Consider the following 17,043-nt stretch of genomic DNA (forward strand, 5'->3'; position numbering starts at 1 on the left):
CACCGGCCCATCTCGGCCCAACAACGATTTCAAACGCTCCTGTCACTCTGCACAGATCTGACGAACCTCGCCGTTCACCGTGGACGACCAGACGACCGCGGGAGCACCCTTTTTCTTCTTCTTCTTCTTCCTAGTGACATTCGTCCACACCTCTGGTGGAAAAAAATCTGACAAAGTAATAGCCGACACACTCACCTTGGGGAGAGGACCGATCCAAGGCTTCGTCTTCGGCGCCGATGAAGGAGATCTTGGACCGAATGCCACGTCCTTCTTATGCCTTCCGCCGATCTCCAACTGCAACGATGCTGCAGGTTCTGACGACACCGGCCGCATCCGAGGCTTCTCCTCCGGGTAATCAGCGGGCTAATCGTCCTCCTCCTCGTCATCTTTCTCATCGGCTAAGACCCAAAAGCATCCCCCGAACCGCGACTTCGAGGGTGCAGGCTTCGCCCTAAGATCGACGACCTCGATCTGATCTTTCACGATCGACTCCCCCTTCATGCAACTAACAACACAAACCTCGAAAACATTGATTAACAAACGCGTACCTACAGTGATCTTCTCGTCGACGTCAAGGTACCGTCCGCCAAGAATCCCCCATCGTGATCTCTCACCGTCGTCCATCTCGACGGATAATGCGCATAGAGAAATCCCTCTCTCCATTGTCCGGATGCCCGAACGTCACCAAACCGAATTCTCCATCACGTCGGGTTCAGGTATCCCCCGATCTGATCCAGATCCGCCGAAGCGGCCGAACCACTTGTCTCCGATCGCGGTGGCGATCCCTTTAGTGCCGCCGGCGGCGACCTCAGATACACCACAAGAGGAGGTTCCGGTGGAGGCGACAGGGCCGCCGCGCCGTCGCCGTCACCCTCAGCACCCCTCACCATCACCATTTGTCCCCCGTCGCACTCCCTCGTCACGTTCGGATGGCTCGTAGTGGTAACATTTTCTTCACTGTCAAGTTAGGCTAAAACGTCTGATGGCAATTCATCGTACTAGAAGCCATACACGGGATCAATACATGTCTTCCATGACAAGCATGCCGTCGGGACATGTTTAATATGGGGTCTAATTTCGAAGCTCTCGTCACGGGGAATGCAACGGTGAAATGGTTTTGTAATTTGGACCCACGGTTCACAAGGTATTGTCGTTTAAAGAAATGGATCTCACAAAAATATACAACCCTCTCCATACGTCTCAAACTAGTGAAAACCCCATCAAGACTTCGTGATGGCAATAAGTGACACACATGCATTGTGCCAACGTAAGCCTTTAACGTTTTTTAGTAATACTCCTTTAATAACTTATTTTTGTCCCCCGCAAAGAAAAACTTATTTTTGAGAGGGGGCCCTTTGATGACTATAGGCACATTTAATAACTACTCCCTCCGTCCCATAATATAAGAACGTTTTCGATACTAGTGTAGTGTTAAAAACGTTCTTATATTTTGGGACAGAGGGAGGGAGTAGTGATTATATTTATTTTTGAGAAGAAATAACTAGTGATCTTATCGCCAAGTTGTTCGGACCGAGACCCGAATACCATTTTAGGCCTAGACAGCCCAGTTCTTCTTATTCAGAACTACATTAAGCCGGCCCGCTCGCTACAGTCCTGCTGCTCGGGGCCCGCCAGAAAATCAACACCGCGTCATGTCCCAAACCGTGCGGCCGCGAGCCGAGATGCCCCGACCCGAAAGAGATAAGCCGCCACCGCCGCTGGCCGGAGCCAAATGGCGCTGCTATCGCCACCCTCCGCTCCGCCCCTGCTCACACCAGCTCGCCACCGCCTCGCCTCTCCCCATCTCCTCGCCATCCCGGCGTCACCGAGCTCTCTCCTCTCCCTCCCCCACCACCACCACAGCCTCCTCCTCCCCTGCGCTGCCAACGCCTGGCCGTCCCGTCGGCACCGTCGCCGCGGCATAGCCGCGTCGCTCGGGCAGGAGGAGCCTGGAGTCTCCGACGCCCCCATCACCTCCGAAGGAGAGTTCGGAGAGGGTGACTCTGAGCTGCCGATTAACTTCGATGCAGAGGCAGGCGCGGTCGCGGTTTCCGCCGAGCCGCCGGCGGACGCCAGCCCCGAGGACCTGGAGAACATACGCGAGATCAAAAGGGTCCGTGGTCTCCAGCCTCTTCTTTTTCTCCTGGGTTGCATTATCTGGATGAGTTATTATTTACTTGGTATATTGGTTGGATGTGATATCAGGTGCTGGAACTTCTTCAGAAGAACAGAGATATGACCTTCGGTGAGGTATAGAATTTTCTCTGTTACTTATTTTTCTGTGGATAGTGGTACCAACTGCGTCAATTGTTTCCGTGTCAGTAGAATTTCCACATTTTGAGGGGCGTCCACAGGCTTGGAGTTTGCATGCTGTTTTTGTGATCGCAGCTCTCGTTGCTGGACCTTGGAGTTTGCATGTTTGTATTTGCCTACGAGAACTTAGAAATTTTTGTTTTCTTTCGGGTTGCATCGCAGGTTAAGTTAACTATCATGATTGAGGACCCGAGAGATGTAGAAAGGAAGAGACTGCTAGGCATAGAGGATCCTGACGAACTTACCAGGGATGATTTAGCTGATGCTTTGGTTGAGGTAAATTACTCTTCCCTGCGACGTGCATCTCGCAGATGTGTACAAGTTAATATTCCTTTTTTGCTTTTCCTTTTGTGAATTGTTGCTCGGTGACTAACATTTCATCCATCTGTAATGATCCGGCGAATATCCGGATATTTTGTTGTCTAGCTATGCTACATTTAAAATGCAAACCAAAAAGGCTATGCTACCTGCACATTGCTATTATTTGATATTCAAATGATAGTGCACAACTGTAGGCCTAGGCATGCCCTTTCCAGTTGTAACATAAGAAATTGTGTCCCCTGGTAAATATCTTATGTTTATTCCACTTTCTACCTGCTATGACATTATGATTAGTTATTTGCAACCAAATACCCTGTCTCTGTCACCATATTTACAATTTGATACCCTGAGGTTATCCCCTTAATGCTTATTCATGAATTACTAGCTTTCAAAAGTTGATAATTCATGTCAAATTTATATTGGACATGAATCCACAAGTAAGCTGCTTGATAAATACTGGCATATGGTTTCTGTTCTCACTCTTGAAATTCAGACATGGCAACATAACATCTTTCTGGATGTTGAACAGCTTGTTATAGTAGTTCTTCGTGACGGGTCTCAGTAAAAGGCCTCATTAGTTAAAGTTCTTGTCTAATAGCTTCGGCATGCATCATTAGCACTGTTAATGTTGCAAACCTTGATTCACAACAGGATAACTACTGTTCTGAAGATACCCGGCGGCAAGCTAGGGGGATTGGCTAGACATAGGTTGAGATGAGAGAATAGTTTGACTGTTCTTTGTCTCCATACATAGATACATGAAATCCTTTTATAGTGAATGTCTTGGACCTTGACCTCTTTTAATATGATTATTCCTATTTGACCTTTTCTTATGCAATTGAACTCTTTTGTAATCCTATACTTTGCTAAATGACTTTCCTCTTTTCTGTTTACTTTCTGCCGCTTGCCCTTGACAAACACATGACCATCTCATACGACCACCCTAGTCTTCTTGCTGACCAGCCGCGACCAAATTGCCACTGCCTTGGTGCAACATACTAATGTCAACAACACTACACCCCTCCCGGATAAGCGGCTTGTCCTCAAGGTTGCGGCTAGTGGCACATTCTTGCCATTGTTCTGTACTTTTGGGATTGCTTGTATGAACCTGGGATATATGCCCACTATTGAAACGTTGGGCATCAAGTAAAAGCATATCTGCAAATTAGGGTTTTGTGTGAATTGCCTTGCTGGTAGTGCCTTCTACTGTACCATAGCTGCTGCTTTTATCGCTTTCATCCTGCTGCACACATCGAAGTAAACTCATGGCACTTAAAAGACTGAGGTATGAAAGGCAAATAAATGAGCAAGAAATCCGTACAGGACTGGTCTTGTGTTGCAGTTTAACACATCATTTTCTTGCAGTTCCTGTATATAGCCTTGTGTTCATATAGAAACTGAATTCTCCTTCCTTCTCTGTTTGGACTCCTTGTATGCAAATTAACCTTTCCAATTCAGTCTCCCCGATGCAGACGGTTGCAAGTAAACAAGCCATACAATAATAGGGAAATAGCACAATCCGGTTAACATTTTGTTGATGGTGTTTTGCTTTTCCAATCATACTTGAGAACCAACTCAAGTTCCCTACTTTCACTTGGGCACTGTGAGCCGAACTTCATGACCTAATCCATCTCCTTACTCCCATGCAAATCCATGCTGAAGTACATCTGCTGATCTGCCATTGGCTGGTCTATGCTCACAATCTTATGCATCGGTATCAACACTTCAGATTCACGCTGAAAAAATGCCCTGCTCTATGCCAATTGTTTGTCTGATTGTTCTCAGCTGCGTGAGCACCGCTGCCGCCAATTTCATGCATGCACTGAAACCTGTGCAGGGAGTTTTATCTTTATTCTGGACATGGACTTGATGGATCCTAGTTCTGTCACATGAAACTTCATCTCCTAACTCATTTGAACATGTTGCCCTTCTCCAAGACATGCATGTGGACCATGACTTTGGGACAACGACATGCTTGCAAGTTGCAACGCATGCACATCTGCTTGATGTTCTCCTGCTGCTGGGCGGACTGAACATCATGAGCATCATGGGCCAAATAGTCTGCTCTACCTCTGTGCTCACCGCCACCGCTTGCTCTTTAAGCGATGACACTTGCAACTTCTCCAGTCTCGATGGCAGGGGAGGCGTCTGCTCAACAGCTGCTTCTTGTTGAGCTGTCGCTGCCACTGCTTGTGGTGTCGCCCCTGCCAACTTTGTTACACCTAATGTGCTCAACAACAGAGAGTAACTTGATACCAAGTTGACAGTAGCCATCATAGATGTTGTAATCTTGTAGACTAAGCTCGTGTTGCATCGTGGTACAAACCATATTTGACAAAGGCCACGACTGGTGAATTTCCTTGATCAATGTTTTTTTACTCTTCCATAAGGACCAGAGACTCGATGAAGCACACTCACTGTGATAGGTAGATAATATGATGAATCATGACACAGTGTATCCTTTGTGACATTTTCTTGGCAGCAAAAGCAAAACCGATGGTGGACGACTCTGATATCAAATGCTACGAACGTTGATTCACAATGGGTAACTGCCATGCTGGAGATAGCCAGACGGCATGACTAATGGGGATTGGGTTAGACATGGGTTGAGATGAGAGAATAACTTGAGAGTCTCCCAGACATATATACATGACATCCTGATATAGTGGATGCCTAGGACCTTGATCTCTCTTAATATGATTAGATTTATTAGACCTTTTCTTATACAATTGTCATTGTCCAAATCCTATACTTACATAAAGGACTCGCTTCCTTTCTGTTTACTTGCTGCCGCAAAACCTTGCCAAACACATGGCCATCTGCTGCTGCAATACAACCACCCTGATTTTCTTGTCGACCCGACGGCGGCAACCAAATTGCCACTGCCTTGATGTAACGTACTAACATCCACAACTGAGAAGTGATAGGTGATAACCAGCTACCTTCATAGCACATGATAAGAAACACGAATTGCATTTTGATGCCATCTAGTTGATGATGGATAACATGTATATTACCCTGCAAACAGATCAGACACTGATATGCCTTGCCTACTTATAGGTTAATGAAGGACGAATTCCAGAGAATCGTGATACTCTTAGGTTGCTTGCCAAGGAGATGGCAGAATGGCCTGACGTTGATGTAAAGGTAACACTGATAATACAATTTCTATTTCCTAGCAATGGTTACCACAATTTCCCCCCCATGACTACCATGGCTGTAGTTTTTGTCTATGCAAATCCTTGATGGTTTGACCGATAGCACTTGTTTCCTCCAGTCTATGTAGTATGGTCAGCTTTCACTGTTCTCTGGGTACTACGGGGCCAGTTCCATTGTTATGCTCGTCCCATTTTGTATGTATTTCTGTACAAAATCTTAACAGAACCGCGTTTTAACCCGGCTTTCATTTTCTAATTCTGTGTGCAGATAGAAAGTCAAAAGGGCAAGGGTTTCTTTGGCAGATCTGTCTATGCAAAGGCCACAGATACGGGCATTGATCCTGTGGCAGCTGCTAAAAGACTCAACATTGACTGGGATTCTGCCGCTGATATAGATGAAGGAGAGGATGAGGATGATGAAGATGAAGTTCCATCAGCAGTGGTAAGGTGTTTGTCTTCAGTATATTCCATAAATTTGTTGTGGCTGTAAAACAGTCGAAAGCATTTCATTTAATTGCGTATGGCTTGATTTTGTTTTATCACCACTTTCAGCCATGTATAATTTTATTCTGCTCTGCAGGGATACGGTGCTCTGTATCTGTTGACAGCCTTTCCTGTCATTATTGGAATATCGGTTGTGCTGATCCTTTTCTACAACTCTCTACAGTAGCATCTGCTCACCTTTGTTTCTGGAGAAGATGCCGCCTTTTTCTTGTAAAGCCGAGTTACAATGCCGTTGAATGAGCACCCCTTTTTTAGTCTCGTAGTAAAATAGTTTCTACAATGGTATGACAACATTGTAAAGCCCTGAGGTTGTACACTACACGAAAAAGGAAAAGGTCTTGAAGTATTGACTTTTTCTAGGAAACTGAAAGTTGATTATTCTGCAGTTTTCTTTACGTTCCAGTCTCTGTGCCATATCTCCCTGTGAAGTCGCAAGGGCTGCAAGCCACCAATTGCTCAACATTTCTGTATTTTGTACGGCGGCTCTCTCGCTTACCTTGCTATGCTTACTTCTAGTCTACTATTGTTTTCTGCCGTCCATGAGACCGTAATGTAAATAAGTTAAACTGCTACGGTATGCTGTACATGTAGTTATGTTTTCCTTTAAATAAATGTATATGTCGTGATTTTCTATTGTGAAAAGGCTGCGCCGGCAAAGCTTCTCTTGAAGAGCGTATTTGAATCCTGGAAATTTTCTTCCCGCAAAAACAAAATGGGAGTAAATAAATCATGGATGATTTCCATCCACTTTGCTAGTTAACAGTATCCTTTCTACGGACATTCTTAAGATTTTCAATAATGCCGCTTAGTAGCAAGCACGTAGGACGATTTGAAATACTAGCTCATGCGCATAACTAAGACAACAGCTGACCACAGTTTTGCACAGAAAGAACAGCAGATTCGACCTTGCAGATTTGAAGAGGTGGCACTGGCAGGTCAACAGGCCCAACAGCACAACGTGACATGAAGACAACAACGCAAGATGTCGACGTGCTCTCCACCATTCCTCGAAGTCAATTTGCTTAGTTTTGCGCTCATGAAGAAGCGTGCAGTGCAGCTCCTGCAAGTTCACCTCAGGTGCCATGGGTTCTTTCCAAAAAGACGCTCCATTCCAGGCCTCCCACGCGTCCTTCAAGAGAGGAGCTCGTGTGGCAGACGATGATGAGGAGGAGGACGAGGAGAAGACTCCTGCGGACGATCTCGGCGCGGCCAGGGCCGCGCCGTTCGGCCGGCGATCGCGCGCGGGCTCGTCGGTCACCGACATGTCAAGCAACGCGTCCATCATCTACGGGAAGTCGGCGCGGCAGGACAGGTTCGGCAGCGAGGGCTTCTGGTGCGGCGCTTTCTGCATGCACCTGCCCGGCCTGTCCAGGCGGCGGCCGATCATGCAGCAGCAGCAGTCCATGAGCCTGAGCGAGCCAGACGCCCCGGCGAGCACGGCCGGGCCTGACCAGCCTACCCGGAGCGGCGTGGTGTCCAAGGCGGCCTCCATGGAGAGGTTCGGCCACAGCTCGTCGTCCTCCGGCATGGTGTTCGGCGGCCGCGTGGACGCGGAGGAGGACGATCAGGAGGTGTCGGCGTACTTCGACCTGCCGCTGGAGCTGCTCCGGAGCAGCAGCGTCGACATGGAGTCGCCCGTCACGGCGGCGTTCGTCTTCGACAGCAGCCGGGGCCGGGGCAAGAGCATGCTGCCGGACCTCGACTTTAGCTTCCCGGCGCCGCCTGCTTTCTCCAGTCCCTCTCCATCGTCGCCACGGGCCTGACCGAGGAGTGTCCCGGGCCAGACAACTTTGAATTGAGCCGAATTGCTCTTTGAGTTTCTGCATTTCAGAAACATTGATCGTATCCATGTATTGCGTGTTGGATGCTTGTTCTTCTGTAATCTGTAGTATATTGCAATTCATATTTGATATGTGGGGAAATTGGATTATGACCCAATGTTGGTTGTGAGTTAGCAAAAGTAGCTAAATGACCGCGTACTGATGTGGATTTAAGGCAAAAATATCACACCTCTCTCTCCCTCCCCCTCATCCGCCACACCTTCAAAAGGTATGCACAAGTTTAGCAATTATAGTACTCCCTTCGTTCCTAAATTTAGGGTGTATAGTTTTTGGCACGAAAATTAAAGAACGCACGTGAAGGGAAAATTTCACAAGTTTTGGGCGAGATTTCACCTGACTAATTGACATGAGAAAATAGAGGAGCTTGCTTGATATAAGGAAATGTAATTAAATTCCTAAAAAAATTATCTAAACGAGTGGTGCAACGCAATACACCTTATATTTTGGGTTTTTTCTCAAAAAACTATACACCTTATATCAAGGAATGGAGGGAGTATCAATTAGACCCACACTATCCTTAATTTGCATCGCTGGTAACATGTAAATGACCGACAACATTGCCGCTTTCGCCCCGCTTTATATATAAAGCAACAACGCCCAAGTTACACGGTGGACAATACAATGCGGTGAGATAGCCCTCTTACACCAGGAGGCACCCAGACTAGTCGTGGCGAGAACCGGCCTCCTGATCCGGATCGGGCACCGCCGCTGCCAAAGACAGGTCGAATGCCCGAACCACCCACCGCTACACCCCTCACCATCCGGACAACCAAGGAGCATAGCAACCACTGTTGCCATGGAACCTGATATGTCTTTAGCGTATTTATAATTTTTGATTGTTTCATGTTATTATATTATCAATCTTAGATACTTTATATGCTATTGTATATCATTTTGTAACTAACCTATTTACCTAGTGCTCAGTGTCATTTCCTATTTTTGCCTATTATTTTGTTTCGCATAAATCAATACCAAACGAAATCCAAACACGATAAAATTTTATGGTGATTTTTCTAGACCAGGAGGGATCCTAGAAGCTTCGAGAGGTGGCCAGAATATGTACAAGAGGGCCACAAACTCACACAACGCGTCCCTCGGGGCGCCACCTGAGCTTGTGGACCCACGTAACTCCGTTTGACCTAATTTCACTTCAATAAATTCGCATAAATCCCCAAAACACCAGAGCGAGACCCGGAACAATTATTCCGCCGCTGCAAGCCTCTGTTCTTCTGTGATCCCACCTGGAGGCCTTCTCCGGTACTCTGTTAGAAGGGAAATCGGTCATGGAGGGCTTCTACATCAATCTTGATGCATCTCCAATGATACGTGAGTAGTTTACCTCAAAATATTTCAATGAATAATCTGATCATAAACCCACAATTCATCGGATCCCAACAAACACACCACAAAATAAGATTACATCAAATAGATCTCCGAGGAGAACATTGTATTGAAGATTAAAGAGATAGAAGAAGACACCGTTGCTACAGTTCTTCGTGCCGAGACACCACGTGATGATCGAGTGTGATAAGCTCTACGTTCACATACAACAGGTGCAAGCCAGTTTTGGCACACGCATAATACTCGGATTAAACTTGACGAGCCTAGCATATGCATATATGGCCTCGGAACACTGAGACCGAAAGGTCGAACGTGAATCATATAGTAGATATGATCAACATAGTGATGTTCACCATTGAAAACTACTCCATCTCACGTGATGATCGGACATGGTTTAGTTGATTTGGATCACGTGATCATTTAGATGACTAGAGGGATGTCTATCTAAGTGGGAGTTCTTAAGTAATACGATTAATTGAACTTTAATTTATCATGAACTTAGTCATGATAGTTATTTTGCATGTCTATGTTATTGTAGATCAATGGCCCGTGCTACCGTTCCTTTGAATTTTAATGCGTTCCTAGAGAAAGCTAAGTTGAAAGATGATGGCAGCAACTACACGGACTGGGTCCGTAACTTAAGGATTATCCTCATTGCTGCACAAAAGAATTACGTCCTGGAAGCACCGTAGGTGTACCCCCCGCGCCAGCAACTACAGACATTGTGAATGCCTGGCAAACGCGTGTTGATGACTACTCGATAGTTCAGTGTGCCATGCTCTACGGCTTAGAATCTGGACTTCAAGGACGTTTTGAACGTCATGAAGCATATGAGATGTTCCAAGAGTATTCCAAGCAAATGCCCGAGTTGAGAGATATGAAGTCTCCAACAAGTTCTATAGCCACAAAATGGAGGAGAATAGTTCTGTCAGTGAACACATACTTGGAATGTCTGGGTACCATAACCACTTGACTCAGCTGGGAGTTGATCTTGCTGATGATAGTGTCATTGACAGAGCTCTTCAATCACTGTTACCAAGCTATAAAGGCTTCGTGATGAACTATAATATGCAAGGGATGAACAAGACTATCCCCGAGCTCTTCACGATGCTAAAGGCTGCGAAGGTAGAAATCAAGAAGGAGCATCAAGTGTTGATGTCAACAAGACCACTAGTTTCAAGAAAAAGGGCAAAGGGAAGAAGGGGAACTTCAAGAAGAACGACAAGAAAGTTTCTACTCAAGATAAGAAACCCAAGTCTGGACCTAAGCCTGAAACTGAGTGCTTCTACTGCAAATGGACTGGTCACTGGAAGCGGAACTGCCCCAAGTATTTGGCGGATAAGAAGGATGGCAAAGTGAAAGGTATATTTGATATACATGTTATTGATGTGTACCTTAGTAATGCTCGTAGTAGCGCCTGGGTATTTGATACTGGTTATGTTGCTCATATTTGCAACTCGAAACAGGGGCTACGGATTAAACAAAGATTGCCTAAGGACGAGGTGACGATGCGCGTGGGAAATGGTTCCAAGGTCGATGTGATCGCCATCGGCACGCTACCTCTACATCTACCTTCGAGATTAGTTTTAGACCTGAATAATTGTTATTTGGTGCCAACGTTGAGCATGAACATTATATCTGGATCTTGTTTGATGTGAGACGGTTATTCATTTAAATCAGAGAATAATGGTTGTTCTATTTATATGAGTAATATCTTTTATGGTCATGCACCCTTGATGAGTGGTCTATTTTTGCTGAATCTCGATAGTGATGATACACATATTCATAATATTGAAGCCAAAAGATGCAAAGTTGATAATGATAGTGCAACTTATTTGTGGCACTGCCGTTTGAGTCATATCGGTGTAAAACGCATGACGAAACTCCATGTTGATGGACTTTTGGAATCACTTGGTGCTTGCGAACCATGCCTCATGGGCAAGATGACTAAAACTCCATTCCCCGAAAGAATGGAATGAGCTACTAACTTATTGGAAATAATACATACAGATGTATGCGGTCCAATGAGTGTTGAGGCTCATGACGGGTATCGTTATTTTCTTACCTTCACAGATGCTTTGAGCAGATATGGGTATATCTACTTGATGAAACATAAGTCTGAAACATTTGAAAAGTTCAAAGAATTTCAGAGTGAAGTGGAAAATTATTGTCGGGGATATACCCCGCGGTATGACCCAGCCGGATGTATAACCCGGCCGGACTTGGCGACTCACTAATGACCCGCCCTGACTGGACGACTCACTAATGACACGCCCTGACTGGACGACTCACTAAGTGACCCGCCCAAGCCTGGCGACTTATGGGTGACCTGGCAAGCGGATCAGAGGAGCGACAAGACCCGGGGGACCAAGAGGCTCAAGGCCCAGAAGGCCAGCTTACGTTATGGAAGGCCGGCTTAAGAGGAAGGAAGCAAGACCCGGACTTGTATTCAACTTGTAAGAAAAGATAGACTAGTCCTAGTCCTACTAGGTCTCCACATATAACCCGCCCCTCTGACTTATATAAGGAGGGGCAGGGCTCCCCAAAGAGGGACATGGCAACAAGCAATAATCTCTAGAGCTAGACACAAAGAGGAGAGCCGGCTTAGGGCGACTCCCTCATGATCATAATGAGACATAGCCACAAACATCATGTAGGGTTATTACCGGATGATGTTTCCCGAGGCCCGAAGCTATCTAAACCCTTGTCTTGTGTTGCGTCTCTCGATTCCGTTCAACCCCTCTCAAGCTACCACATAGATGCGTTGGCCTCGCGACTAAGTCCTTACATTAGGACATCTGCCGTGATAATTCCACGACAGTTGGCGCTCACCGTGGGGCCTGCGCACAGGTGGTGATGAGTTCTTGGAGGGATCTCTCCAGGGATTGAGGAGTTTGCAATTTTTGATATGAAGATTTTACAATCAGTGAGATTGAAGTCGAAGAAGAAAGATAGGGTTGCGCCTATACGCCGTCGCCGCCGACAAGTCTCCATACGATTCGAGGAAATCTGATCAGTAAAAGTTTTGAGCGTGAGCCGGCAGCAATCCATCAAGCCGTCAAATCACCAAGTCGCTGAGACCGTCAGCTTCTGTTGAAATCTGATTAGGCGTAGCTGCTGTTGTTATCTCCTTCGGTATACAACGATCTAAACTCAGATCAAGGTTGGAAAGTACTGCCTGCCAGAGGCTGAGATCGACAGGAGTTCTAAATGCGTGCAAGTCACCGAGTTCTACTGCTCCAAACGACCCATACACTTTTCTGTTGTCAATACATTGACCAAGTCCAAATGCTAGTCACGTAAGGAAAAAGTGGAGGAGAAAGATTCCATCAGGGGCGGCCCACAACGCCCATTCACATGGGCTGCTAGCCCCGTTTTGGCCTTGCCTTCGTGGCAAGTGGCCGCCTGGGGCTGCTGTGTCGAGCTGCAACCACGCCTGCGCCCTCGCTTCGAGGCGCCCGTTTCCGCCACCGTTCCGACCCCAAGCCGGCGACCGGCGAACCGTCACTCTCCACTTCCATCTGCAGAGAACCGGCCACGACCTCCGCCCCTACACCTGCGGCATCGCCCGCAAGTCAGCCACCGTCGACCCGTTGTCTTCATGGCCCCGCCGCCGGCCGCCATCGGCGCCTCTGCAGCCGCTGCCGCCTCGACGCTCCGCCTCCGTGTTACTCCACTAGAGAGCTGCCCCACACCTCGCTGGCCCCGCTGCCATCGAGAGCCGCCGCTGCCACTATGAGCCGCCGCTGCCGCTGAGAGTTGTCGCCGGTCGACCGTTACCGCCCTGATCCACCCAGCTCGGGCACTGTCGTGACCCGCCTCGCCGGCTTCGAGCCGCCGTCGCCAGCCACTCCTCTCCTGCTGAGGTGCCCGCGTTGAGCTGGCCGTGCTGCCTAGTAGCCGGCGTAGCAGGCTCAGCGGACCGTGCCGCCTCGGAGGCGAAGACGGGCTGGTCAGAGCAGAAGTCCAGTGATTCAATACAGCCCCGCCGGTTCTCCTCTGCCAACGGTGTCAACCGCCGTTGTGGCCACAGTTTTGACCACGAACCGCCCTTACTGTATCCGCGGGGGCACGTTGAGCCGGCCTACTGATTTTTTTGACGCTACATCCGTTGACGAGCCTCTACAATTGCTGCAAGTGTTTGAAGCACTGTATGACATGGCTGCGTGCAAGGCCTTTCAGTTTTTGCAAGCAGTACAGAAATCCATCAAGTTACGTAGGTGGTATGATCAGAAAAGGGGTGCAGCTTGTGTATGGTCAACCTTCTCAAACTCTCCTTTGACTCCAAGTGTGAGAACAGAGAAGAGGTTTCAAGACTTTCAACTGCACCTTCAGAGACTCAGTTATCAAATTACAATGATCAAAATTCTCAAAGGTTATCTCCTGATGCTACTTATGGATCATCGGTCGTGCGGATAGATCAGGTGATATTCATCTAAGTATATTTTATCGACACATTGTCTTTTATCAAAGAACAATTTATCTTTGCCGTGGTCTGCAATGTTTTTTATGTAGGATAGTTATTTATGACAAGGGTATTGTTATACCGCGGATATGGAGCGCGTGCCAGCATAATTTTGTACTAGAGTTCCTCCGGGCCATGCTGCTCAACGGATACATGTGCAAATGGCTGCCCCCGCTGTTCGGTTTACATCCGTCCACGCATGCGGCCGACTCATCGTCCGCGCCGGCTTACAAATATCACGACCGATTCACCCATCCGCACCGGCTTACCACACTGCGACCGGTTCACCCGTGTCTGATTTTAGCTCCACCGTGGTGACCATCAACTCCATGGCGGATAATTTCCGGCCTAACATATCAGGTAGCATCTATCTAAGTCTATTTTTGACACATATTTTTTTTGTCAGAAGAACAATTACTTTGGACCGTATATTTTGATATGCAGGACAATTATTCATTATAAAACGTGGTTTATACCATGGGTATGGAGCACACACTGGCAACGTCATGCCCGGTGTTCGTCCGTATCACATTACACGGTGAATGGACGTGTGCAAGACGCCGCCCTTACGACCCGGTTTATATCAGCTTGCCGGGGCCGCGCCTGTTTTGACTCGTCCATCCGTACTGGCTTACAACACCGTGACCGACTCATCTATATATATCAATTCTGATGCTGCGGTCAGCTTTACCGTCCGTCTCTCGCGGCCTGGTCTACATCAACACACCGGGCCGCGCCTGTCTGCGTGAGCTGTTCATTGAGTATGAGCAAGTCACTACTTGGGAAGCCCAGTTTCTCTTCCAACAAATTGGAGGCAAATTATCATATATTATCAACCATCGTCTGCACTGGATGGTTCAATGGGCAGGCGCACAAGTCGCCGCCACTACAGTTTGGTTAATTTCAAACAGCCAGTTGGAAGGAGCCATTGGCCGAGTTGCTGACACGGTTCATACGGGATCATTTATAACCCGCCACAGTCACCTCAACCTTCTGTGGATTCACATTGCGCTATCAATGCCAATGATATACACCTTCTGCTATGGTCAAATATGGAGAATATCAAGCCAACACTTCGAGTCATCTTAGACTCGGGGGCTGCAATGGTATGGCTCGGCAAAATTAGCCGGTTCCGATGAATTCACGAACTCCGGGTCATTGAAGGGAAAGATAACCTTACCCTGGAGGCTACTGCTTTATTGGCAAATATTTAAAGGCCGTCAGAAAAATTTCCGGTTCAAAATGAAGATTCCGGTTTAAAATATAGCTCAAGAGACATCTTTCTCCCGCAAGGCTTTGAAGCTCTCAAAACCGGTTCAACATCCGGATCAAGGTAAATTTGTCCCTTACAAAGCTTTAAGGATCTCAATATCCGGTTTAAGAAATTCCGGTTCAAAAGAATTAAATCTCTCGCAGGTTCGAGATCTCAGACAAATTAATGGTTACCAAAAGGAACTTGCTGCCATGATGCACGGTTCAAAACATGGGTATCATGTATTACGGTTTATTTTATTATGGTCACTTTGGGGTTTCCTGCTCATCGGGCATAGCTATCAGTACCCTCTTGATCGGCACAATGCCAAAAATTTATATGGTCACTTGGGGGCTTCTAGTTCAAACATAGGTCGTATTCGAACCAAAGAGAACATAGCTGTTGATACCCTTTTGATTAGCAAACTGCTGAACCTACTTGGGGGCTTCTTGATCGTATCCGAATAATAGCTTAACCCCTTTGGGAATCGACGTGGATCGTATTCGAATCAGCATCCTTAAACAACTTTTAAGGTCATTTGGGGGCTTCCTGTTCAAACATAGGTCGTATTCGAACCAAAGAGAACATAGCCGTCGATACCCACTTTGATCGGCAACGCCAACGCCACTGGGGGCTATATAATCGTATTCGAATCTTAGCTTAACCCCTTTGGAACGGTTTATTGATCGTATTCGAATCAGGAGCCTCAAAAAATTTATCTGTTTTTATACAATTGCAAGTATTTGAGTTGTCACAAATATCATATGTGTCGGCTCCTACAGACTTGAGTTATCAACTTCACTGTCCGGGTCACATAAGCCGGCGGTATCATTCAAAGGATCATAAGGATCTTGTGATCTACTTGTGTGCAGGATAAGACTACATTTGGGTGGTTACCCGCCCTGGTTTTTGACGTTAAGTCGCCAGGGCATTTGTTGTTTAAACTCTTTGCAGGATTTGTAGAAATATGAAATATAAATGATTAAGTTCAAGCTCATTACCAAAGTTGATGCTTCAAAATCCGTTCTGTATTTTTCTCAAAGGGTATAAGCTGCTGGGTTACAAAAATTCCGGCTTACAATGAATGCGCATTAAGTCGTCATCGTCCAAGAGCCGCCAGGTATTTAAACTCCAGATTTACCTGTCAACCGATGAGGTATTCAAATCTTTAATAGCCAAAACTGGCTGGATTTTCATGATGATATTGAATGATTGAGGTTTTCATACCGGATTATATCTTGAATAGCCAACATGGCTGGATTTCTTTTGTGATTATCAATAACCAGTGTTATGATTGAGGTTTGCAAAGTCGCTTTAGCGCAATGGCTATTATTTTTATCAATGGGCATGCTTTATTTTACAATGGAGGAAATAGTCCCGAGTCGCTGCAGGCTTACGACCCGGCACTTGGGGGCTACATTATTTAAATTGAGATTACATCAAATATGCAAGTCCCATGTCACGGCCAGCATGCACCATGGAACTTAGGGGCTAATGCAAAGTCATTTTTTGCTCAACTTATTGAAGACCCGACTCATCACATTTTAAATGAGCCGGCCCTTGGGGGCTACCAATTGCTCCTGTCAGAAATTCAAGGTACACAAGCCTTAAATCCATTATATTGAAATATCCATTATTCAGTTGGTAGAGTACAAAGCTCTTAACCTTGTGGACGTGGGTTCAAGCCCCATGGTGGAGATTACATCATTTGATGGTATTATTAATGAATCATATACAAAGTCCCAATTCAGTAATATCTTACTGAGCCGGCCCTTGGGGGCTACACGTTGCTGCTTGAATCTACATGATCATACATACAAAGTCCCTGCTCATTATTGTATAATAACC

The 17,043-nt window shown here is 46.5% G+C and overlaps 2 protein-coding genes across 2 annotated transcripts; both read left to right on the plus strand.

The window, feature by feature from the left end:
• Positions 1-1,668: 1,668 nt before the first annotated feature.
• Positions 1,669-6,811, plus strand: LOC119277274 (protein CHLOROPLAST ENHANCING STRESS TOLERANCE, chloroplastic-like). The gene is made up of 6 exons (XM_037558528.1): positions 1,669-2,113; positions 2,206-2,250; positions 2,476-2,589; positions 5,695-5,781; positions 6,061-6,234; positions 6,373-6,811. The coding sequence occupies exons 1-6, from the start codon at positions 1,733-1,735 to the stop codon at positions 6,460-6,462; spliced, it is 891 nt and encodes a 296-aa protein (XP_037414425.1). The 5' UTR covers positions 1,669-1,732; the 3' UTR covers positions 6,463-6,811.
• Positions 6,812-7,378: 567 nt separating this feature from the next.
• On the plus strand, positions 7,379-8,177 carry LOC119279693. The gene has a single exon (XM_037560849.1). It carries the CDS (start codon positions 7,379-7,381, stop codon positions 8,057-8,059), a length of 681 nt encoding a protein of 226 aa, XP_037416746.1. The 3' UTR covers positions 8,060-8,177.
• Positions 8,178-17,043: the final 8,866 nt, after the last annotated feature.

Source organism: Triticum dicoccoides, chromosome 3B (assembly GCF_002162155.2).
Source record: "Triticum dicoccoides isolate Atlit2015 ecotype Zavitan chromosome 3B, WEW_v2.0, whole genome shotgun sequence".
Taxonomy (NCBI): Eukaryota; Viridiplantae; Streptophyta; class Magnoliopsida; order Poales; family Poaceae; genus Triticum; species Triticum dicoccoides.